The sequence below is a fragment of the Anas platyrhynchos genome, chromosome 2 (assembly GCF_047663525.1).
Source record: "Anas platyrhynchos isolate ZD024472 breed Pekin duck chromosome 2, IASCAAS_PekinDuck_T2T, whole genome shotgun sequence".
NCBI lineage: Eukaryota > Metazoa > Chordata > Aves > Anseriformes > Anatidae > Anas > Anas platyrhynchos.
In genome coordinates, this window is record NC_092588.1 from 133315349 (window position 1) to 133339378 (window position 24030).

General features: G+C 58.0%; 2 protein-coding genes and 2 long non-coding RNA genes across 4 annotated transcripts in view; 2 read left to right on the forward strand and 2 right to left on the reverse strand.

The window, feature by feature from the left end:
* The first annotated feature begins 668 nt into the window (after window positions 1-668).
* On the forward strand, window positions 669-3631 carry DLX5 (distal-less homeobox 5). The gene is made up of 3 exons (XM_027450833.3): window positions 669-1282; window positions 2540-2724; window positions 2921-3631. Exons 1-3 carry the CDS (start codon window positions 928-930, stop codon window positions 3251-3253), a joined length of 873 nt encoding a protein of 290 aa, XP_027306634.1. The 5' UTR covers window positions 669-927; the 3' UTR covers window positions 3254-3631.
* Window positions 3632-7730: 4099 nt separating this feature from the next.
* LOC140001604 (uncharacterized) overlaps window positions 7731-24030 on the forward strand; it is a 40584-nt gene continuing 24284 nt past the window's right edge. The window contains exon 1 of the long non-coding RNA XR_011807008.1: window positions 7731-7976. This is a non-coding gene — a long non-coding RNA (uncharacterized lncRNA). The remainder of the gene's footprint in view (window positions 7977-24030) is intronic.
* DLX6 (distal-less homeobox 6) lies at window positions 10253-15271 on the reverse strand. Its single transcript, XM_027450835.3, has 3 exons — window positions 14326-15271; window positions 13286-13479; window positions 10253-11453 (listed from the first exon to the last, which is right to left on the reverse strand). The coding sequence occupies exons 1-3, from the start codon at window positions 14681-14683 to the stop codon at window positions 11202-11204; spliced, it is 804 nt and encodes a 267-aa protein (XP_027306636.1). The 5' UTR covers window positions 14684-15271; the 3' UTR covers window positions 10253-11201.
* Window positions 16241-23210, reverse strand: LOC113842660 (uncharacterized). The gene is made up of 3 exons (XR_011807007.1): window positions 21953-23210; window positions 17092-21594; window positions 16241-16962 (listed from the first exon to the last, which is right to left on the reverse strand). It is a non-coding gene; the product is annotated as an uncharacterized lncRNA (long non-coding RNA).

Consider the following 24030-nt stretch of genomic DNA (forward strand, 5'->3'; position numbering starts at 1 on the left):
GACGGGTTTTGGGGTGCTTGGGGGGCGAGGGAAAGGGGGGCGACCCCCTCACCCCCCTCTCTGGGGGGCTGCCACCCCCCAAACGGGCTCTTGCGACGGCGGTGGCGGAGGTGCGATGGGGGATTTGGGCTCCACCGGAGCCGGACCTGCCTGCAGGCGGCCCGGGGCGGTGGGGATGCAGGAAATGATGCAACCAAAATCCGAGATTTTTTTTTTTTGATTTTTTTTTTGGGGGGGGGGGGGTAAGAGGGTTTATTAGAGGGTTTATTTCGCTTAACGCACACACTCCGGACCACGTCCCCCAGGAGGGGAAGAGCAAGCCGGCTGAGGCTAGACGCTAACCATTACCGCCACCGGAGCCGAAATCGCAGCGGGGACCGGCGGGTTGCTCCCGAGCCACCGGCGAGGCCGGGAGGAGCGAGGCAGCACAGCCCGGGGGGGCTTCTCCACTGTCCCCCCCCTCCGGTGCTGCGGGCTGGGGGCGCCGGGGGCCGGCCGAGCCCCCTCGGAGGCTTCACGGTGCTGGGAGGGGGGGGGGGGCAACGGGACGGAAACCTCCCCACCGCTCTGCCTCGGATGTTGCTGTTGGTATTCACTTTAAAAGAGCTTGAATGGGACTTTTTTTTTCTTTTTTTTTTTTTCTTTTTTTTTTTTTTTCTTTTTTTTTTTTTTTTTAAGCCGAAGCTTTGTTGTGCTAAACTAGTTGGACGAGTTAGGGTGTCGCTGCTCCCGATTGCTCTGGCCAATGGAACCCGATCCACCCTGCTGTGCGTAAGAGCGCAATTAAGGATTTAACCAAGCCTATGCTGCGCCCCAGCCAGCAGTCTGCCGGAGACAGACACAGCGCCGCAGCCTCCTCCCCCAGCCATGGCTGCTTAGCCCCGAGCAGCCCCAGCAGCAGCCCCAGCCCGCAGCCGGCTCCGAGCTATGACAGGAGTATTTGACAGAAGGGTCCCCACCGTCAGGTCCGGAGACTTCCAGGCTCCTTTCCAGAGCGCCGCAGCCATGCACCACCCGTCCCAGGAGTCTCCCACTTTGCCCGAGTCCTCGGCGACGGATTCCGACTACTACAGCCCGACGGGGGGAGCCCCGCACGGCTACTGCTCGCCTACCTCGGCTTCCTACGGCAAAGCGCTCAACCCCTACCAGTACCAGTACCACGGCATGAACGGATCCGCCGGGAACTATCCTGCCAAAGCCTATGCAGACTACAGCTACGCCAGCCCCTACCACCAGTACAGCGGGGCTTACAACCGCGTCCAGGGCTCCGGCAGCCAGCCAGGTGAGAGCTGGGCTCCGGGGGGGGCGGCCGGAGGGGAGCACCGGGGGGGAGAGCGTCCCGTCCTTGCTCTGGGGACGGCGGGGATGCAGCTGCAAGGAGAGGGAAGGGGAAAAAAATAAAAAGAAAGAAAAAGGAAAAATAAAAATGAAAAGAAAGGAAAAGGAAAAAAGAAAGGAAAATGTAAAAAGAAAGAAGGAAAAAAAGAAAAAAGAAGTAAAATAGAAAGGAAAAAAAATTGAAATAAAAAGATAGAGGAAAAAAAAAAAAGAAATAAAAAGAAATAAAGAAAAAAAAAAAGAAAGAAAGAAAATAAATGCTATTTTTTTTTAAAGGGGGAAGGCTGGGTGTAGTTTTCCTGCCCACCCCGCGCGATGCGAAGCGCACGAAGCCCGTCGGGAAGGGCTGCTGCTGGTGGTGCTCCGGGAAAGCAGCCGTCGGGCAGCGGCCCCGACCCCCCCCCCCCCCCCCAACCCGGCTGCCTCCCTCCTCCTTCCCCCCGCAGGAAGAGGGGGAAAAGAGCCGAGCCTTGTTGTGCGCCTCCGCCTCGGCTTCGCGGTGGCAAAGAAAGTTTTTCCTTCCCCCTGCGCTCGGAGGGGCGGGGGAGGAGAGTGGGAGGGGGGAGCCCCGCGGCGGCAGGGCTGCAGAGCCGGAGGACTTTTTAAAGTTTTTTAGGTTTTTTACCGCCTTTTTAGCGCTTCGCTGCTTTGTGAGATGGGGGGGAATAGCTAAAGGAGGGGGGAGGAATTAATAAAACCGGCGAGCCCCCAGCCGAGCGCATGGAGGTGTGTGGGGGGGGCTCGGCTGGGGACCAGAGCGGCTTTGGGGAGGTGCGGGGGAAGCGATCGCCGCCGGGGGCCGGGCTGCGGGGGCCGGATCCGCGCAAACCCCACGCGTGGGGGGCGAGGCCCCGCGCTCCCGGCCGCTCGGCGCCGCCGCCGCCCGGGGCTGCCCGGCCCGGAGGAGCCCCGGCGCCCGGCGCGGCCGCAGGAGGCGGAGGAGCCCCGGGGGGGTCGGTCCCGGAGGGCAGGGAGCGGCCCCCCCCCGGAGGAGCCCCGGCGGGAGGAGCCCGGGGGGAGCCGCGGGGGCCCCGTCGGGCCGGCGCCGCTGCCCGGCCCGGCCCGGCTCGGCTCGGCTCGGCTCGGCCCGCGGGCGGGACACCGCCGCCGTCGTGTCCGGGCCCCGCGCCTTAACGTCTGCGTGTCTGTCTTGTCTGTCTGTGTGTCTGTCTGTCTGTCTCCCGCCCTTGCGCCCGTGCAGAGAAGGAGGTGGCGGAGCCCGAGGTGAGGATGGTGAACGGCAAACCAAAGAAAGTGCGCAAACCCCGGACTATTTATTCCAGCTTTCAGCTGGCGGCGTTGCAGAGGAGGTTCCAAAAGACTCAGTACCTCGCCCTGCCCGAGCGGGCCGAGCTGGCCGCCTCGCTGGGACTCACACAGACACAGGTACGGCACGGCTCGGCACGGCTCGGCACGGCTTGGCACGGCTTGGCACGGCTCGGCTCGGTGGGATGGGGAGCTGGGAAGGACAGGGTCGAGGGGCCAAGGGTCTATGGGGTCTCCCCCGGCGCTCCCATCCTCGGGCTGGCAGTAACGGTGTCGCTTTCCTCCCTCCCTCTCCTCCTGTCCCCCCCGTTCCCAGGTGAAAATCTGGTTCCAGAACAAGCGGTCCAAGATCAAGAAGATCATGAAGAACGGGGAGATGCCTCCGGAGCACAGCCCCAGCTCCAGCGACCCCATGGCCTGCAACTCGCCCCAGTCGCCTGCGGTTTGGGAACCTCAGGGCTCGTCCCGCTCCCTCAGCCACCATGCCCACGCACACGCTCACCCTCCAAACTCCAACCCGTCCCCCGCATCCAGCTACCTGGAGAGCTCCTCTTCCTGGTACCCCGGTGCCAACGCCATCAACTCCCACCTCCAACCCCACGGCTCCCTACAGCACCCGTTAGCGCTGGCCTCTGGGACAATTTATTAGAGCCTGACCCTTTATTATTATTAATTATTATTATTATTATTTGTTCCTTGGACTCCTGTGTTTTACTGTTAAGGAATAATAACGAAAGGAATGCATATGGGGAATTTTTAAAGGGAAACGAAACAAACAAACAAACAAACAAAAGATTAAAATGTGTAAAGCTTGTGCATGTAACTTATTGCATTTCAAAGGAAACCCTTTTTTATACGATACGGACATTTTTTGGCTCAGCTGTGGACACTATCAATGGTGCCTTGAAATCTATGACCTCAACTTTTCCAGAGACTTTTTTTCAATGTTATTTTAACCCTGTAAATAATTGTAGATAGAGGAATTAAACTGTATATTCTGAATAAAATAAAATTATTTCGACCACGAGGAGCGTTTCCAAATTCCCCCCCTTCTTCTGCCGGTGAGAAAGGACAAAAAAAAAAAAAAAAAAAAAAAAAAGGAAAAAGGAAAAAAGAAGGCCGGGTTTTTGCGGAGAGGGACGAGGCCGGCGGGTGCTGAGCAGGGCGCGTGGGCTGGGCAGGATGCGGCCCCCGCCACCGAGGGGTTGCGGCGCGGCTCCCCGCAGCCCGTGGGGTTTTTTATGGGGTCGCGGGTGCTGCCGAAGCGAAGCTGGAAGCGGGGCTCTCTCCTCCAGCCGCCCCGAGAGCAATTAGCGTCGAGAGCCGCGCACTCCACAGCCCGGCTAATTACACAAATTGCCTCTCCGTCCGAGGGAGCCGCTGAATACGAGAAAAGGAGAAAACCGAGGGCTCCGCTCCCCCCGTTCCCATTAAAAGCCGGGCTGGGGCGCTCGCAGCGGGTCCGTCTGAAGGAGGGACTTGGCGGAGGGACTTGGCCGGCTCCGCACGCACCAACACCCGGAGAAGGATGCCCGGGCTCCGAGCTGCCCCCGGCCACCGGGGCTCGGCGGGGACAGAGCCCTCAGGGCTCGGAGGGGACCCGAAAATGTGTGTGTCCCAAATCCCGGTGCGCTTACCTGCGGGGGGCTTGCTCCCGCCGCCGTGCTGCGTGCGGTGCGCTCCCCCCCAAAGGAAAGCAGCCCGGGGGGGCTGTTTTGTAACAGGTCTGGGGGTTGCTAAACGCCTTGCAATACAATAGCCCGGGCTGCTCGCTAAAAGCTTCGCCCTGAAAGCCGGGGAGGGTGCGGGGGTGCCGCCGGGCACGGTGCCGGGCAGCGGGCAGCCCTGCCGGGGGGAGCCGGGGGGAGCCGGGGGGAGCCGGGGGGAGCCGGGGCCTCTCCCGCAGCCCCACGGCGGCTCCGGGCAGCGGCTCCTGCTCGTTTCCCCCGCCAGCTTGCGGGGAGTTTCCGCGGCCGTGGAGCTGCCGAAACGCTCGGCTTTGTCTCTGCTGCTATAATTTCCACCTCCTGAAAAGAAGAAGAAAAAAAAAAATAATGCTCGACCTTTTCATTTTCTCCCGTTCTTCTCTTCATTTCGCTCTAGCCAAGCATTAATTTATTTATTATTATTATTTTTTTTTAACCTGCAGTAAGAGCTTCCCCCCCCTCCCTGCGATTCCTTCCCTTCGCGGAAAGGCTCGGACACAGGAGGTGGAAGTCTCTTCCCCAGGTCGGTCCACCCCCCCCCCCACCCCCCTTTCCTTTGAAGAGCTGCCGGGCTCTTGTAACCTGCAGGGGCAGGGAGCTCAGGAAGGGCTGCGGGGCAGCGGGATGCGGCCAGAGCTGGGGATTTGCCCCTCCGGGGAGCCCCGGCTCCGGCACCGCTCCCCTCGCCCCCCTCCAGCCTCGGCTCGGTTTCCCCGTGGCCCCCTCTCCACCTCATATTTCTTCCCATATAGAGGGGCAGGAGCCTGGCACGGCGTCCCGGGGGAGGGCAGCCAGACCCGGTGAGCACACGCGAGGTGTCCGGCCGCCAGCCCCCGGGGATGCTCCGGGCCCCCCTCCCAGCCCCGCTCCCCCCTGCGCCTGCCCCCGGCCGGGCGCACCCCGGGGCTCCGGCGGCGGCCGGAGGGAGCCTGGCTTGTCCGGGCCTCCCCGGGAAGGGGATGGGATGAACTGTCCTTTGTCTGACGCTGGGTTTGGGCTCGGCGGATTGCTGGCTCGGGGCTTTTTTTTCTTTTTTTTTTTTTTTTTCCTTTCTTTTCTTTTTTTTTCTTTCCCCTCTCTCTCTTCCCCTCCCTTCTCTTTTCCTGGCGGCTACTTCCATGTGGAGCCGGGGCAGCTCGGGGAGCCGAGAGGAGCCACATTCCTGTGGGTGCCGAGCGGCTCCAGGGCTGAGCCGCAGGGCCTGACATACACACACACACACACACACACACACACTGCAGCCCCGGCTGCCCCGGCCCGAGGCCTCCTGACACTGCCCGCACCCCTGGAGCTCTCCCACCCTCGGCAGACCCCCAACACACGCACCCAGAGCTGACCCAGCCGAGGACAGAGGGGAATAAACCCCAGGGGAGCCCCGCCGTACCCTGCCCGGGCATCTCCGCATCCCCGGGCACGGAGGAGCCTCCACCCGGGGGAGTGCTGCCTCCTCGGGAAGCCGTTCCCTTTCCCTCCCCCTCCATCCCCGGGGATAAAAACCCACCCCCTCCAACCTGTCACGGCGTCGAGCAGCCCTCCTCGCTTTTTTTTAGGGCTTTTCTTTCGCCCTCTCCCTCCCCTCCGGCTCCCCCCGCGGTGCGCGGTGCCTGCGCGGGGCTCCGGGCGCTCCACGGCGCGGCCGGCGGGAGCATCGCAGCATCGCCCATGTGGCATCCATTAGGGATTTTCTGCCACGCAATTTTGCGACTGACAGACTTTTAGGTGGTTCGGCTGTGGATTACGGAAAGGGGATCTATTGCTGGGGGAAAGTCGGGCTGGGGGGTGGGGAGAAACCCCTCTTCTTGCTTTCGGGCGTTTCAGCGGTCGCCTGCAGTAATATAATAACCTGTTTTATAGGTCAGACAAGAGCCGTGAAAATAGGAACTGAGGAGTTTACATTAAGCCTCCCTTTCTGTCTCTCTCTCCTTTTTTTTTTTTTTTTTTTTTTTAGGGAGAATCTGTCTTCCATCAATTAAATGTTTCTGCTCTTTGTTCTGCGGTGCGTCTATTTACACGCGAGTTAGGAGGCTGAGCGATGGTTTATCTGCCAGAAACACCGACCCGATAAACCCCGACGCCCACGCCACGGGTGGCTGCGCGTACATCCCCCACGCACTCGACCTTTAAGGCCGCAGGAAAAACTCCCGAGCCCCCTCGGCCTGCCCTATTCCCCTCCAGGTGAGGGCCCGGGGAGCCGGTCCCGGCCAGTAGCTGCGCCTGATTCAGCACTTGGCAAGGAGGAGCCTGGCGGTGGCTCCTCGCTCTCCTCCCGCCGGCAGTCCCGGAGAGGTTGCCTAAACCTCAGCCCGGGCTCTGCAGCAGCAGCAGCGAGCCTCGCCGGGCCGGATCCTGCCCTGACTCCGTGCCCTGCCCTCCCTGCGCCCCGGGAGCCTTTTGCAGGAGCCCCTCCGTGCGCACCGTGCCGCGCCTTCATAGGGCTTTCTCCTCGCGCTCCCCACCGAGCTTCCCTTTCCCTTTCTCGGCACCGTTTTTATCGATTGCCAGGGGCTGCTGCTGCCCAGGGAGAGGAGAGGGGGCCGGGGTCGGTCCCCCCTTGCGCCCCCTCCTCGGGCAGCAGCGCGCAGCCCCTCGCATGCACCCGCCGAGCGGGTTTGCGCGCTCCGCGCCCGGGGTTAAGGGAAGCTAATCAGGAGGGGAACCAGCCCAAGGAGTTAACCTCGCTAGCCGCAGGTAGTCCTGTTAGCCAGGCTCTTTTGGCTAATTAATTCCAATTAAGCCGGGGCTGCGCTAATTTCCTTAAGGACCCCTGACGACCGGGCCAGCGGGCGCGCAGAGGCTCCGCGCCTCTCCGCGGAGGGTGCCCGGCACCGGCCCCCCGCGCCCGGCAGCAGCCCTGGGGCTCCCCCCGGGGCCTGTTCCGAGCTTTGGGGCACCTGGGAGGGGGCCCAGGGCAGGAGCGAGGCCGCGTTTGGGGCTGGGGGAGCCTTCGGGGAGCCTTGGGCCGGGAAGATCCGCGCTGCCAGGCGGGATGGTCCCGGCAGGAGCCCGGAGCATCAGCCCCCGGCTGCCAGCAGCCTCGCACTCCTCGAGGTTTGGGCACGTAACGCCGCAGACCACTGATTTGCTCTTTTCTTAATTCCCGCTCTTCTCGTTCCCTATGAATCAAACAGCCTTTTGTCCTTCGGAGTTTGATTTGATCGCTACTGTTCGCATTTCACTTTTGTATTTTTCTCTCCCTATACCATTACTCATTGAGTGCCCCGTGAAATTACAATCGTACATTTTCAACTCAGCAACCCATTTGCAGTGCAAAAATAGGGTCTAAATAATGGCTGAATTAGCCCTACTGGACAGTTTCAGATGTAACACTCTGTAATAATTATATTGCAGGCTGGATTAGGATGCTATTATCATAATCTGGACGTTTACAATTATCTGTAATTTGCAAAGATGCGCCAGGTCTTGATTACAGCAGTTTTTTTTTTATCAAGCTAACCATCACTAAACAGTGACAGTAATAACAGCTAATTTTGCTGGCAATATAAGAGGTGCTGGGGTGTGCAAACAATTTCACACCTGGATGTGCTCACTCAACCAAGAATATAGAGAAAGAGCTTCTGCCCTGAGACTCAGAAAAATATCCTACACCGCTTCTGGTCGGTATAGGTTCCTAGACCCCGATCCTTGCCTAACCGATTGGCGCAGGGGGTAAGTTTGGGGGTTCGGCTCGGGTTGGGGCTGCTTGGCGGCTGCTTCTCGCCTCCCTTCGAGGCGCGCTCCGGCTTTTTCTCTTTCCTCGCTGCCTCCCTGCTCCTTTCCCCCGCCGGGGCCGGGCGGCTCCGCGGCTCCGCTCCCCTCGGGTGCGGCGGGGGGCTCGGGGGGGCGGCGGGGGCGGCCCCGGGCAGGGCCGGGCTCCCGCAGGGGCTGCGCGGGGGCTCCGCGCCCGGCGGAAAAAACGCGCTGGCCCCGCAGCGGGGCGGGGACAGCGCACCGAGCCGTGCCGAGCCGTGCCGAGCCGTGCCGAGCCGTGCCGAGCCGTGCCGCGGGGGCAGCGGCGGCAGGGAGGCGGCCTCGCCCAGCCCTGCGGTGCTCCGCGCCCCCGGCACGGCTCGGCACGGCTCGGCACGGCTGGCAGGCAGGCAGGAGCGGGGAGCTGCCGCCGCTCCATCCATAGATGCCGCTGTTTCATGAGAGTCTCCCTGGGCGAGGGGGGGAGATGGCTCTGCCTCCGCTGTCATTCGCTCCCCATCCCGCCGGCGCCCGTGTCACCTTCTCCCACTGCGCTACGCTAATTGGGCTGCTTTATTAGCTGCTCGCTCGCTCGCTCGCTCGCCGTCGGGGCAGAGGCTGAGCCTGCCCTCCGAATCGCGCGTGGGGTGGGCGCCACGCACCCGGGGGCTGCCCCGCGGCAGCCCACGGGGAGCAGCGAGCCCCTCCTCGGCCTCCCCCAGCCCCTGCTCGGTGCCGAAAGGGTTAAAGCGGAGCGGGTGGGGGGGCGTGGGGGGGACCAAACAGGCTCGGCTCGGCTCGGCTCGGCCCGGCTCGGCCCGGTTACCGGCCCCCGGGGCTCCCCCGAGCCTCATTCCCGTTCTGCGGGAGCCCGGGGAACCGGCGCGAAGGCAGCGCCCGCGTGCGCGTGTAAACGGGGCTGATGCGGAGCGAGCAGGGCGCTCGCACACGCCCGCACATCCCCGCGCAGGATGCTGTTGGTTTAAATGTATGGTAGCTTTCTCTCCAGTGTCATTTGAATAATTCAGTGAGCCCCACTAGCAGCTGTACTTCTGAAGCCTCTTCCATTCTTTTCAGCATTATAATTTTGGTTAATTTTCAATTTTAGGCCCTACGTCTCTGCAATTTGTGTATGAATAACAGAATAATTTTCCTCTTTTGTTTCGCCTTTCCTGTTCCTGAATCTAAATAAAGATGGCTTTTTAGTATTAAAAGTGGAAGAAAATTACAGGTAATTATCTTTGACGGTAAAAACGCTGTAATCAGCGGGCTACATGAAAAATTACTCTAATTATGGCTGCATTTAAGAGAATGGAAAAAAACCTTCTTGTGGATAAAAACCTTAAATTGTCCCCAATGTCTGCTTCAAATTGGATGGCACTGCAGCTGGAGGCTTTGTTCAGAATTGATCCTGGGGAGCTCTGAACCCAAAGTTTCACAGTGGGAAGGGGAAAAAAAGAAAAGAAAACATTTTTCCTAATGTAACAATACGAATGGTAGAAAATGACAAGACTGATCGGTTTTAAACCACTCTGAAGACTGACTGAGCGTGGAAGTTGCTCAAAAAAAAAACAAAAAAACACCCCCCAAAAAACTGGTATATTGGTAAGTAGTCTTTGCTTTGTGTCTAATTATAGTGACTGTCCTTTTGCACGACTGTGTGTAGCTGTCATTATACGGAGCACTCTGAGGATCTCTATTGACTTCTGATAAATGGCTCAGTGGTTTCAAGGTTCATAATTTGCAGGATGCCCAGGTCTCTAGCCATTAATTCTCGCAGTATGGGGCACCCAGCTCGGATGAGGAAAGGGCTTTGCATTTGCGGTGGTCGCCGTGCTTGCCACCAGCCAGGAGGGCTGGAGCTGGCTGGCCAGCGTGGCGTGTGCCTAGGCACCTTTCGAGGCTTTGCAAAGCATTCCTCGGCTTTCATTGTCTGCTGTCGAAAAGAAAAAAAAAAAAAAAAAAAAAAAGGAAAAGGAAAAAAAAAAAAAAACCACAAAGGAGGGCGCCTCCTTTCCTAATAATTTTGCTTCTCCGACCTTCCGAGGCAAAGCTGTCCTCGGGGGGGAAGCGCAGCGGGAGGGAGCGGCGCGATCGCAGCACCGGCCGGGGGTTTCTGCGGGCTGGGCTGGTCCCTGCCTGCACCGGGACCGGCTTTGGGGTCGGGATTGGGATTGGGGTCAGGATTGGTTTGGGATTGGGGTCGGGGCGCTGCCGCGCTGCGCGGGGCCAGGGGGGAGCGTGGGGCCGCGGCAGAGACACGCGAGGCGGGCGGGCGTTTTGTGGCTTTTACTCTCTATATATGAAAGAAGACAAAACCATACAAAGTATATGTACAACTAAAATTCAACAATATATACAGAAAAAGGTTGCTCGGGAGAAAGGTCCCTCTGGCTTCACGAGCGGGGGGGGGACGCCGGCGCTGAGCCGCCCCTGGCTCCGTCTGTCCTGCCGCTGCCCGGGGCTGGGGACCGGGGACCTGGGGGGCCGTGTCACCCCCTGCCCGTGTCACCCGTGGCCCCACGCGTGTGCGAGGGGCTGTGGGCGGCGGAGCCGGTGCTCGCCTCCAAGCCGCAGCCCGCTCCGCTGCGGGAAAGCATGCAGGTTTCGCTGCGTGGCAATGTTCGGGGCTTGCAGCGTTATTTTCATCGTCAAGCAGTTCTCCTTCTTTTTCCCCTCTTCGCTTTTTTTTTTTTTTTTTTTTTTTTTTTTTATTATCCCTTCTTCTCTCTTTTCATCTTTTTCCCCAGTCCGCATTTGGTGAATAAAAATGAAGGAGCTTTGACTAGTCTCTCTTTCATCGTGTAATGTCTTTAGCTCATTAAACAAGTAAAAACGGCTGCCGCTGTAGATTCAGGTTCTTCTTGTGGGCAAAGTCAGTAAAAAGTTTGTTTTGACGTATACTCCACAGAGAAAGAGGCTGGTGCCTTGGAGTCCAAATGAAAATATCCTAAAGAGAAGTGTCTTCTGTGCGCCAGGATGAAAATTGTGTCTTTCTGGTCGAGATCAATCGCTGAGGTTACTTTAAAAAAAAAAAAAAAAAAAAAAAAAGGAAAAAAAAAAAAGAAAATAAAGCCACTCTGTCTCTTTGCCGCATCTACAAGTTCACACAGAGCCTGCTAGCTGGCACGGCTTGGCAAAGCAGGGGAACTTTTTGCCATGTCGAGACGAGGCGTTCTTGGGAGATTATTTCTCTTGGACAATTCACATCATTTGTGGTCTCTGCATTGTGTCTTGATGTGGAGAAGAATACCAGTGAGAATAGCCAGGCATGTAGCTGTTGGGAGGCATATTGACTCCCTTGGCAGAAGCTGAAACGTCCCAGACTGGAGGCAGGGCTGGCGAGCGAGGGGACAGGGCAGCGGAGCCGGGCAGAGGGTCGCTCTCGTGGGGGTTGCTGCCCTGCTTCAGCAGCTTCTTAAATTTGGAGCGTTTGTTCTGAAACCAGATCTTCACCTGTAAGCAAAACGCAGCAAATATTAGGCTGCCGTGAGCACCCAGGGCCCGGCAGGGAAGATCCCGGGGGCTGTGGTTTTTGCTCCGAGAGAGGGTCTGGAGAGTCCACGCCATCCGGGTGTCAGGCTGGGGGTGGGCAGTGGGAGAGGAGGGTGAGCTACTGCTGCTCTTGGGCTCTGGATGTGACCGGAGAGAACAGCAGAGGAAGAGCGGAGCTGGAAAGCGAGGTGGACGCAGGTTTTAAGCCGGAGCGTGATTTTGCCTGGGCAGGCCAGATTGATCAGGCTGGAGTAGGGGCCGTGCTCTGAGCCCTCCTGCTTTACATGTGCCCGCGTGTGTTAATGCCTTCCCGTGGGTGCCCCGTTCAGGGTTTTTGGGGGGGTCACTCGCTCGTTTGGGCACGCTGTTGTCAACCACAGGCACTCGTGCGGGTTTGTGCCAGGAGAGGGGAGCCAAGAGACAAAGGGCATCTGTACGCGGAAACCGCGCATCCCAAAGCATGCACGGCCAAACCGGCCTCGCTTAGGTGACAGGGGAGGAGGCACAACAGAGCCGGGACTGCAGCTTTATTTTAAAAGTCGGTTTTAAGGGAATGGAAATGCTCTTTTCTCAGAGAGCCATCGGCTATCAGGGTTGCTCTGGGTCCCATCCTGCTCCTACCCCAGCAAAAGCGCCGAGGAAGGAGTCAGCCCCCACAGAGGCGTGCCAGGATCGGGCCCGCTGTGGCAGGTCAGGATTATTATGCTAGGGATGCTATGGATGTGAGCCGTACGTATAGATATCTAAATACACGTCCCGAAATCAAACAAACAAAGACAACTCCCGAATGTGTTGTCTCTCGACCTTGCAAACTTTGCAGATGTAATGGTAGGACAAGCAGGGGTGCTTGCCTGTCTGCACATTCAGGATCGGGCCCGTAAATCTACATGAGAGGGAGAGGGAGAGAGAGGGAGAGGAGTGCCTGCTAAATACACCAAAATCCCATTTGTATGAGCATCAGGTCTATTTCCGTGATTAACGTTTGCCGAGCATTTAAAAATCGCTGGCTGGAAGCGGCTGTTATCACTGACAATGATAAAACAGCGAAGTTATTTGTTAAGCTCATAAATTCACATGATTACATTTTGCCCGAATTGATCCCATCTATCCGTGCGCTCCTCCGCAAACCCCAGCTCGGGAAGTCTGTAATGCCTCATGTGTCTTTCAGGCTTAAATTAGCAGAATGGCACAGCTACTCCAACCACACTTAACTATGGCTTAACCTGCTATAATTTCGTACATGGCTGCTTTGATCTTCAGATCTATTATCACCTTCTGTACATTTTGCCCAAGGGTAACCACTGCATTTGCGTTAGTCATCCAGGATGAATTAACTATTGATTTTACAGGTATTTCCTAACGTGTTCCTGCTTTCTCTCTACCTCTAGGTCGCTACGATGCAGCTTTCCTTTTCTTTTAGCTCTACATCAGGCCCAAGGCTTCCTCGCCTTTGTTTTGTTCTCCTTTCCACAGCTGGGCAATTGCACGTCGGTGCTGGAATTAGTCTCATCCGAAAAAATATAGGCAATTTAAGAATTTTATTTGTGACATCAAAAGGGGAGCGTTTGCTCAGCAGGCGGCTGAGGGAAGGAAGGGCACGTTCAGTTACTTCAGCAGAAGACCGTTTTCTCTGTCGTGCATTAAATAAGTCCTATCGCGATAGATACGGGGCCGTGTGCGTTACCTTTGCTACCGTTCCTGTACAGAGGCCAAAACGCCTAGGGACCAGCGCACCGTGCTTGGCCTTTATTGCTCGAGCCGGATTTCAGTGATTTGGGATTCCCAGTAATTACCTGTGTCTGGGTAAGTCCTAATGAAGCTGCCAGTTCAGCTCGCTCTGGAAGTGCCAGGTACTGAGTCTGCTGAAAGCGATGATTTAAAGCCTGAAGTTGTAGACTAGAGTAAATGGTTCGAGGCTTCCGAATCTTTTTCCCTTTGCCATTGAATCTGATTTCACCGTTTTCGATCACCGTTGTTTTTTGCTGATCTGCAAGCAAAACAGCGCAGTTGAAATCTCGGCCGGGAAAGCCGCACGACCCTCCTTTAGCTATTAAATCGTGGTTTTTGCTTTTTTTTTTTTTTTTTTTTTTTTTTTTTTCGGTCGGGACGGCTCCTAGCAGCCCCGCAGCCTGCCTCGGAGCCGCTTCGGCAGCATCGCTGCGGCTGCTGCGGGATCAGCACGGCTCCTCGCGGGGGTCCCCTTGCAGGGTGGGCACGCCGCCCTTCCCAGGGGAAAAAATAAGAGGAATAATCAGAAAAAAAAAAATAGTAAGAAAAATAAGCAACGGAGCGCCGCGCCGGCTTGGCGAGGGGATTGCTGCTTCCCCGGCCATCCAGGTTTTCCCCCGGCTCATCGACTTCGCGTCGCCAGTTTGGTGGTCGGGGAAGCAGCAGCCCGAGACTGCCAACAATGCTTCCCCCCCCTTGCCCCCCTGCCTTGCCCCTTCGGGTGAATACATACAAACGATCGGCTCCCGGATTATTTTAAAGGAAAAAAAAAAAAAAAAAAAAAAAAGAGAACACCATAAATCAGGCGGCCCCAAAGCAAAGCGGAATGCGACCCACTCGCCCGGAAACTTTCACTCCTCAGGTGTTAGCAGGAATTTTGCCTCCAGCCGGCCGCAGCCGAGCCTCGCCGAGCGGAGCCCGGCGCCCGACGGGGACCGGGTGGGCTCCGCCGCCCCGCACCGGGGGCACCGCGGCCGTCGGGGGGCAGGGGGACGCCCCGGGGGGCTCCGCGCGTCCTGCTGCGAGCGCCCCGGGGGTCGGGGGGGTTAGGAGGGGATCCGCCAGGGGGGGGATTCTCCGGGAGAGCCGGGCCCCCCCCGCTCACCTGCATCGTCCGCCCGCGTCTGGCTGGCCGCGCTGCTGTTGTGGTAGGACTGGAGGTAAGGGCTGTGCTGCGAGTGGCTCACGTAGGGGTAGGCGGCCAGCGAGCGGTGGTTGTAGGAGCCGGCGGTGCCGGAGTAGGGCGAGCTGTGGTGGTGGTGCTGGTGGTGCGGGTGCGAGCCGGCGGCGGAGTGCAGGCAGTGCAGCGGGTAGTGGGCGCCGGCCATGGCCGGCGAGCTCTGCTGGGAGTGGGGCGGCGGCGGCGGCTGCGGCGGAGGCTGCTGCTGCCCGAACTCCATGAAGGCGGACTTGGAGGAGTCCTGCGCGTCCAGCCCGTCAGCCATCGTGGTCATGGTCATCATCGACGCCGGGGAGGCAGAGAGCGGCGCTCTCCGGCTCGCCCCCCGCCCGCGGCCGCCCTGCCCGGCCACCACCGCGGCACGGCTGGAGGCGGCGGGGATTTATTTTTTTAAGGCGCCGTGGTGCGAGGGGCCTTGTTAACCGAGGGAGGGAGGGAGGGAGGGGAGGAGAGGAGAGGAGAGAGAGGAGAGAGAGGAGAGGGGAGGGAGGGCGGTGTGTGCCGAGCGGGGAGGGGGGGGGGGAGGGAGGGCTACTCCCGGCGCCTTTCCTCCCCGCTCCTCATTCCCCCCGACGGGTGTTTTTGGGGGCTGGCGGAGTCCCGGGCGGAGGTTTTTAAGGTGGCTTCTGCCAAAGTTGGGCTCCGGCGCGCCTGGGCGCGCAGGGCAGGGACGCCACAAGTCGAATGGTTCGGCTCCGGAGGGCAGCGCCTCCCCATTGGTCACTCGGCCCCCTGACGTCACCGACACGGCGCGCCGGCGCGCGCCTCTGCGCGCGGGGGCGCGCCGCGCATCCTCCCCGGGCGCGCCACAACCTCCCCCCCCCCCCGACCCCTCCTTTTGCGCGCTCTTTGCGCGCCCCGCGCTCCTGCGCGCAAAGGGGCTGAGGGAGGGCCGAGGGGATGCGCGCCCCCGCTCGCCCCCCTCCTCCTCCTCCTCGCCCTCCACCCCAAATCCGCGCCCCCCCCGCTTCATTTTTCTCCCCCCTGCGCGGTATTTTCGCGCTGCGCGCCGCCGGCGGCCGGGCCCGCTCCGGCGAAGCGGCGCATTTTTTCCGCCTGAAAGCAGCGGCTCCCGTAATCGCTTTCAAATATATGCAAATGGCTACGTGCGGTTAGTGGTTTTGGCAAAGCTTGATTAGGATATAAACGACCCAAGGAAAAGCGCCTTCGCCCTAAATTTGTCTTTAGATTACAATTCCGGTTGATTTTATTTTATTGTCAACATTGTTAATGATAAAAATAGAGTCGTTTTACAGTTATTTTTACTTTCTGGAAGGAGGCAATTAGACTTCTAATCAGGAATACACAAAAATCTCCCATGATTAACTGCAGTACTTTGTTCAAATTGCTGCTATAAAATTCAGAACAATTTGCCTGTAATGATTATGGACTGGGTTTATTTTGGGAGGTGGAATAAAAGTGGATATAGCATAAATTATCCTCTAATTATACACCAGTGTCGCCTCAATTATCCTCTTATCAAAATGGTTGTCTAACTGCCGCATTTAGTTTCAATTCTCTCCTTTTTTCTATAAAAAGAACTTCATACCTTGTTATTATTAATCCATTTATTATTTGCAAGGGGATTTATATCCGAGCATCCAGGTGGTATTACCACTTCTCTTTCAAAGATGGACTGGGGAAAGACATTAAGTTTGATCCAGCACCGCGGAGGATCTCTCTCTCCTCTCTCTCTCCCCTCTCTCTCTCTCCCCCTCTCCCTCTCCCTCTCCTTTTTCCCTTTCCCTCGCTTAAATCTCCTGGCGTCCAGCTAAGCATGAACTCCAGAGGCAGACCCCACCGCAGAGGACCGAGGTAGGAAGGGCACGGCGGAACCCGCCGAGCCCCGAGAAACCCGCAAGTTTCTGCGGACGGGGAGATGGGGCTGGAGGCTTCGGGCTCGGAAAAGCGGCACCGGCACCAGCAGCCGCCGCTCGCAAAACCCCCGTGAGCCCCGAGCAACCCCCAGACCACTCACAGGTCCTGACACTGCCTCTCACAGCGGCAATCCCAGGGGATTGGTTTCTAGATTTCGCCGAGTTTTATTTATTTATTATTATCGTTATTATTTTCAACGCATCGCTTTGGGAAATCTTTCAAGGGTGGTTTTATTATTATTGTTATTATCAACCGGTTGTTTTATTTTTTATTTTTTTTTTAATTACTAATATTTTTTTCTCCGTTTCCTTTTCTCCTTCATCCATTTCTGCTGCTGGCTGCCCCGCAGCCCAGCGGGGCGGGTGGGTGCCAGCCCCCCGGGGGTGCCCCGCGCTGTCCCCGGGGGAGGACGGGGACGCGAAGCGACCTTGGGCGGTGCGGGGCAGGAGCCGGGCTCAGCTCGGCTCGCTTGTTTTAGGGGGATCCGCGGGGTCTTTTGTCGAGGGCTGCCGGGCGCGCTGTGCCCTCTCGCCCACCCTCTCATCGCCGTTTCACTTCTTGAGCCTCTGGAGTCGGTTCAGTAACTCTGAATGCAGTTGTAAGTGTCTCGCCTTGTTCTCCGGCTTTTAACAAGAGTTCCACTTTAACACGCGAAAGGGTAACCCGATCCAGGCGTTTACAAACCTACAGTGAATAAAAATATAGAGAAAGGGGAAGAGAAGGGAGAGAATTCCTACTGGGACTCTTTATTCATAGGTGGAGGTAGCGCGCTCAATGGGAACAGGTACATTTGGCAGTTTTATTGCTTTATACCCTCCAGCTCGCTGTTAACATCACGAAGGCGTTTTTTCGCAGGTGCACACACACTGGCACTTTCTTCGCCGGCAAGAGCACGCGTAACAAAAGGTGTCAGAAAATGGGCTAGGGAGTGCTGGCAACACGTCGCTCTCTGCTTCCCAAAGAGCTCCCTCGGCGTAATGGATGCTAACCCGGGCATCGGGAAAAGTTGGGCACGACCGGAGACCGCTTTGCGGCGGTACCTAGGAAGGGAGAAAGGCGGCCGAGACGGGAAACAAAAAGGAGAGAAGGAGGAGGAGGAGGAGGAGGCAGGCACAGCCTGCCGGGGCTGCTTCTGCCGCAGGCAGCGAGCGCATCGCATCCCTCCCTGGTCCCGGCTCGGGTGCCGGGGGCGCTCCCTGCGCTGCGGGGCGCGCACCGGGGCCGCGGGGGTCCCCCGGGAACCCCCCCCGGACCCCTCCCGGTGGGCACCGGAGGAGGGATGCGCTCGGGGAGCGCCCGTCCCCCGCCGCGTTCAGGCATCCTCGTCTTTCGGCGGGGCAGTTGACTCCATCCAGCCTCACCCCGCTCATTTCCCCCCAATTTAATTAGGCAAATCTCCCGCTATGGAGCTGCCGTTGATTGGTCGCTGTTAATGACTCGGCTGCAAGGAGTCACGCTGCTTGTCAATATTTATTGTTGTCTTTGCTTTTTCTCTCCCCCCCCCCCAATATCCCCCGCCCGTTTTCCTCGTGGCCTCTGGCACGAAGGGACCGCGCTTGTGGGGAGGGGGAGCGCGGCTCGGCACGGCTCCGCTGCCCTGCACCCCTCTCTTACCGCACCTCGGGGCGGAGGATAAGGGGGTCGGGGACGCGGGGAGGGGTGCGTGGGAGCTCCATGCAAGGCCCGAGCCTTGCTGGGGGGGCAGCAGGTGTCGGGGGACGGCCACAGGTTGGAGAGATCAGACCTCGGTCAGCGAGGTTGGAAGGCACCGGAGCAGGGGGGTGACTCGTGAAATAGGGAGAGGGGGGCGCACCCCGGCCCCTCTTGTGCCCAAAGCGAGCCGGAGGGCACGGAGGCCTCTGCACCCCCAGCCCCTTCCCTGCTCCGCGGTCACGGGTGGAGAACCGCGCGTGGCACCGTGCCCCGGGCCGCGGTGACTTCGTGCCGCCCGTGTCGCGGTGCGAGCCGCGCCGCCCTGACGAGGGCTGTGGGTAAGGCTCGCAGAAAGCCCCGAGCGTGTGCGTGCCTGGGAGTCGCGTTCGTGAGCCGAGAGATGTCACACAACAGACACAACAGTCAGAAGGAGCTGACGAACAACAGGAAACGGGGTTCTATTTTTAGGGTATAATAGGAAGTTAATATAAGCGGCCAGAGGCTTCCTATATGCCTCGGAGCACCTTCTGTTCCATTCATTCATTCATCCATTCATTCATGCGTTCAACAATAACAACAGGGGAAAACAAACATTCCCCTTTCATTTCCCATCCCCTCCTTCTCCCGAAGTCCTGCTCTGGTGTTTGTGCGGGGGGGCTCTGCAGGGGGATCCCCTCTTTCGGCTCGTTGTTTGGGGGGGGGGCTGGTGGCGTTCAGCAGCCGAGGCTCCCCAGGAGCGCGCTCCTTGGGGTGTCCCCGGCCGCGCAGGGAGTGCGCGGGGCTGAGGGATGCTCTCGGCGTGTGTCCCCCCGTCCGACCCCCCCGCAGCGCACATCAGAGCCAGGCAGAGCATTTGCTGTCCCAGCGTGGCCGGGAAAGTCCGGGAGAAGCTGATTTCAGGAATGGTGTTAGCGCGGCCGGTTGCTTTTCTTTCCTTTATTTTTTATTTTATTTTATTTTATTTTATTTTTTGTTTCCGCGGGAACCCCACGCACATGCCCGAGGCAGACCTTGCTGTTCGATTTTCAAAGGGACGCGGAAATGCTGAAAGTTGTCTGCGTGGCCGGGGGTTGCCTTGCCCCTTGATTTTTTTAGCACCAGAACCGAAGGAACAAAGGGAGCGAGAGGCGCTCGGAGCCGGGGTCCCCAGTAAAGTGGTGGTGGTGGCGGTGGGGAAATCCCAGGAGGGGCGCAAAGCCAGGGAGCATCCCTCCCGGAGGCATTTCTCTGCCGAGCCGGTTTTTGGAGCGCCCCCCCCCGCAGAACTGCACCGGGCGCTGCCCCGCGTCTTTTGCAGCCCGGAGGGGCCAAACCCAAACGCCTCGCCCCGCATCCGCAGATGGCGTTATTATTATTTTTTTCTCCCTTTCCCTCTCTCTCTCAAGCCTGTTTGCCCCCAAAATACACGGCCAGCATGCCGCATCGCCGCCGCCTCGACAGCAGCCGGGCGGCGAGCACAAGGAGGGCACCTCCCCAGGCTGCGAGCGAGCTGTTTGGAGGAGAGGCTGGGGAATAAGAGCGCTGCCAGCGCAAAGAGCGGGAGCGGAGGCTCCTCCGGCTTTCCAGCCGCTGGATTATAACAGACAGGCAGGCGTCGATGGCTTTCCGTACCGCGAGTGTGAAGGAAGTGGCAGGGAGGCGGGGGCGGGGGGGTAAACCCCAGCCCAGCCCCGCAGCTGGATCACACACGCCGCTCTCTGTGCTGTAGCGTGGGTCAAAATAATGGGAGTCAGAAGGGGAAGGATCCAGAGGGAACCAGCCACTGTCTCTTGTACAGATTTGTAGCGAAGGCTTCGCTGTAATTAAAACCTTACAGGCAGATTCATTCAATGTGTGGCTCTGCAGAGAGCCGGGGCTCGGGGCTTTTTGTTTGGGCAATGTTTTGTTTGGTTGTTGTCGTTGGTTGCTCGCCCCGATGGGATGGGGCGCTGTGTGTTTTGGGGGGTGGCGAGGGGGGGCAGATATCTGCCTTGACACGGAATTAGCCTTCGGGCTGCTTGGCTGAGGACGGGAGCCCTGCAGCCGGGGCAGGGGGCCTGGCCTGCCGCCTCCCCCCGCACCTGGTCAGGTGCGCACCCAAACCACATCCCTGAGCCAAAAATTGGGGAAGGGTCCCCCTACACACGCCCTGCGCACACGGCCAGCCCCGTCCCCTTCACTCGGGGTCCTCGGGAGCAGCCCGAGGGGCTGGGTTTGAGCTCCGCGCCCCTCCGCGGGGGGCTGCTGCCCTGCCTGTGCCAGCCGGGGCCCGCCGGGGGCCCGTCCCCTTTTGGGGTCGAGGGGAGCCTCCCCTAAAGGCAGCCGCAGGTTTGCAGAGCTCTGCCCGCCGGGCTTTTATCTGGCGTGCTTCCCCGGCCGCTCGGGCGCTGCTGCAATAGAGATGTTGGTTTTAGCGGGGACTTTTGTTGTTTTGTTTTCTTTTCAAATGAAAGAAGAAAAAACAACAACAACAATAAAACCCCTTGCTTCTGGCAGAAGAAGAAGACGCCATCCAATTAAACAAAAACATAAAAAGAGGAAAAAAAAAAAAAAACAAAAACACAAAAAACACCGCTCTCAAGTGCCCATCTTGGAAGGGCTGAGAGGCGGATGGAAACTCGAGGCTCTTTTAAGTCAGGACAGAGGCTGCAATTTCTCCTGCGGTCGCGGCCGCCTTCTCTCCCGAGCCAAACGCCGTGCCATGCCGAGCCGTGCCATGCTGTGCCGTGCCATGCCGAGCCGAGCCGAGCCGTGCCGGGCCGAGCCGCAGCCGGCTCCCGGTGTCACCCGGCCGCGCTCGGCAGCCCCCGGTGCGGGCGAGTGAAAGCAGAGGCTTTAATCGCAGCGAACGAGCGCGATGTCCTCTCTCCAGGCTGTTTCGCCTCCGTTTATTTTTAGTACACTTCAGATGCCTACACATTTCCCTTGTTGAGATCAGTGCAATTATTTACTCTACCTTTAGGGATGCATTTACCCAAGCATTGAATAGAAATGTAGTAAACACTGCGCAAAGTCAATGCAGTTATTGAGGTTTATTTAATAGGAAAAGAAGTAAATATCTCGGCTTTACTTGTTCCTTCAGGCAGCCTCGTTATCTAGAGTAGATTGCAAGGAGAGTTCCTCAGTCGTTCCCGTGTAATGAGATTGCTTTAAATGTTTATCTCCTATCTCCATCGAGCTATAGCCTCTTTTGTCAGGGTCTCAACAGACTATAAAAACAAATCTAAAAGTTAATTTAGAGAGGTAATCCGGAGGGATCCATTATCTGATCTCCCTGTAGAAACTCATCTAGGCGAGATCCCGTATCTGAGGGCGCAAAGAGGAGCAGGCGAGCAGAGAGCATCGCCTCCAGCGCCCTGAATTCCTCCTGCGCCCAGCGGCCGGAGGGGCAGAGCTGCTGGCACCCAGCGCGATGTCCCCGGCACCGCCAAACCGCGGAGCCCGCTTTGCTCATCCCAGGCTCACCACGGCTCTGCCCTCCACCTCCGCCCTGCCAAGAACCGATTTCATTTTATTTATTATTATTATTTTTTTTTTTTTTTTTTTTTTTTGCGGGTGGAGATGGTCGCCGCCGTCCACCTGCTTGCCCCCAGCCCCAGCGCCCTGCACACATGCGGGGGGGAGAAGGGGGCAGCACGGGCAGCCTGAGACGCGGGAGGTATCCCGGGCTTCTGACAGCTGGATCTGAAACAAATCAGATCTGGATTAACTTGCCTGTTTTGTGAATTGTCTGCATTTGAGCGAGCAGCCCTCACCCACTCCGCTTCTGGCAGGTTTTGTTACACGTGCCTCTATAAATATATTATCCCAGCCCTCTCTCCTCGTTGGAGCTCTCTGCTCAACAAAACAGAAACCAGAACGAGGAGAAGCGATTTTCCTTTTTAAATGAAGACATTTATAAGTAACCTAATTTCGTATCGTGGAAGTAAATTTCATGCTAGGATATATTTTGCACAACATGTAATCTTTTAGAGCCGGAAGACATTTAATTAAAGCCATATTCGGAGAAGTACAGCTTAAAAGCAGCCGTACGACCACATACCTCATTCATATTCAGGATCCATCCGCGAATTCATATTGTTTTAATGTGGGACATCGCCTTTATGGCAGAACTCGGCGAGGCCTGGGCAGCACGAGAGATAACACAAAGGAGAGCAGAGGAGGCACAGCTCGGGGGGCTTCTCCCGGCGGAGAGGTGCCCGTGGGACCCCAAATCCCCGCTCCCTGCGTCCCACCGCCCGCTTTGGGAGCTGGGGAGGGGGGGGACACCCACGGAGGCAGGGTCAGGGGGAAGCTCCCGGGGCTGGGTGCTCATTTATTGCCCTGGCAAACTCGTGCAGAGGGGGAAGGCTGGGGTTGAACCCCTCTTTTCGCCCTGCCTCCCCCCCCCCCAGCTTTTGGCCACCTCCACCTGGGGAGCGCTGAGATCTGCCCCGAGCCGGGGCTCTGCTTCTCCGAGGCGGCGGCGAAAGTTGCTAAAGGACCGAAAACAAATTTATTTCCGTCTTTTCTCTCCCCAAATAAATATCTCCCCGTCCTCCAGGGGAAGCCCAAGCCGAGGTAAAGGCGCCCAGAGGAGCCCCCCCCCCCCCGCTTCGTTTCACGGGAGGCGAAACGCGTTGGCCAAATCGAATCAGGAAGGCTCTGGTTAGTTTCCTTGTAGGGGTAATTAAAAGTATTAATTGGTTGTGTCGACAGCTCAAAATGACAGGTGTTGCTAAAAAAGCCTCATTAATCTTCCAGTCCGTGCCGAGCGGCGGTGGGAAGCGGGCTGGGAGAAGGAGCCGGCTGTTTCCAAGGGGGCCTCCCAGGGCTGCGGATGGCAACGGTGCCACTGCTGGTGGCACGGCTCGCTGTGCTCCTCTGAAAGAAGAAAAATAATAAAAATAAAAGAGAAAAAAAGGAAATCAAACGGCCTGCCCGCCAGAGCGGGGCAAAAAGCGCGTCGTGGACGGTGAGGTGTAAGGGGCTCGGGTGGTTTCCGATAGGAAACCGGGATTAAAGGGCTCTGCTGCTTCCCAGCGAGTTATCTGCGTGCTTGGGGCTTTGTGCCCCGCTTCTTTCCCACCCCCGGCCCGTCAGGAGGGCGAGTGTCACACAGACCCCAAGCTGGGCTGCCTGGCTGAGCCTGGGGGGGGGGAGGGCTCAAAATCCCCGAGCCCAAAGCCAGGGGGGCACAACACCAGCCCCCGACAGCGCTGTTTGTACTCGGGGGGGTCGTTTGGGGAGCCCCGGGCTGGGGCTGCGGGGCCCCTGCCCTGAGGGAGCGGAGCGGGAGCACCGGGAGCCCCCCCCCCCCCCGGCGGGGTGCGTGTGAGGGAATGGAGGGGGGGGGGGGGGGGGCGGCGGTTGCCTCTCCTCAGGGCCCTTGGCGCGCGGCACGTGACCGCCGCGCGGGGCATGCGCGCGCGGCTCCGGGCCTCAACCGCCCCAACGGCCCTAACGGCCCCCCGTGGAAAAAAAATAATAAATAAAATAAAATAAAAATAAAAAAAAAATGAAATAAATTGATAAAGAAGCCCCCCGAGGAGCCGCCCGCGCCACCTGCGGCCCCCTCCCCGACGGCTGCGGCGCGCTCTGTGCGCTGACAGAACGACGCCGGCTTACCTGGAGGGCCGAGGGGATTTTATTCTTATTTTATTTATTTTTTATGTTATTTTTTATTTATTTCCGTAGCCGGGGATATTCCCCGCGTGGCACAGAGGCGCTCAGTAACCAATGGAGGCGCGGGGCTCGCTGCGCGGCTGTGACACCGATAATTGTTGCAGCGTGCAACTTCCCACAGCTCGGCTTTAATTTGCAGCGAACCAAACAAAGATATTTGCAATTTTTTTTTATTTTTTTATTTATTTTTTTTTAAATAAGCGCTCCGTGTAATAAATGGGAACATTGTGCATGAATGCTGTTTCTTCCCCTTTTCTTTAGAAGACGTTATTAGCTCTGACAGCATGCAGCTCAGGTTTGGAGGAGAGGATTTTGTAAAGGGATGACAGACAGGAAGGGCAGCAATCATGGGCTTCTTGGGCTAAAGCTTTTTTTCTTTTTTATCAGAATGTTCTGTTCGATGCCATTTATCCTTGATGATAGAAAATTGCTCTGTTGCCAGGACGCTGCTGCTGA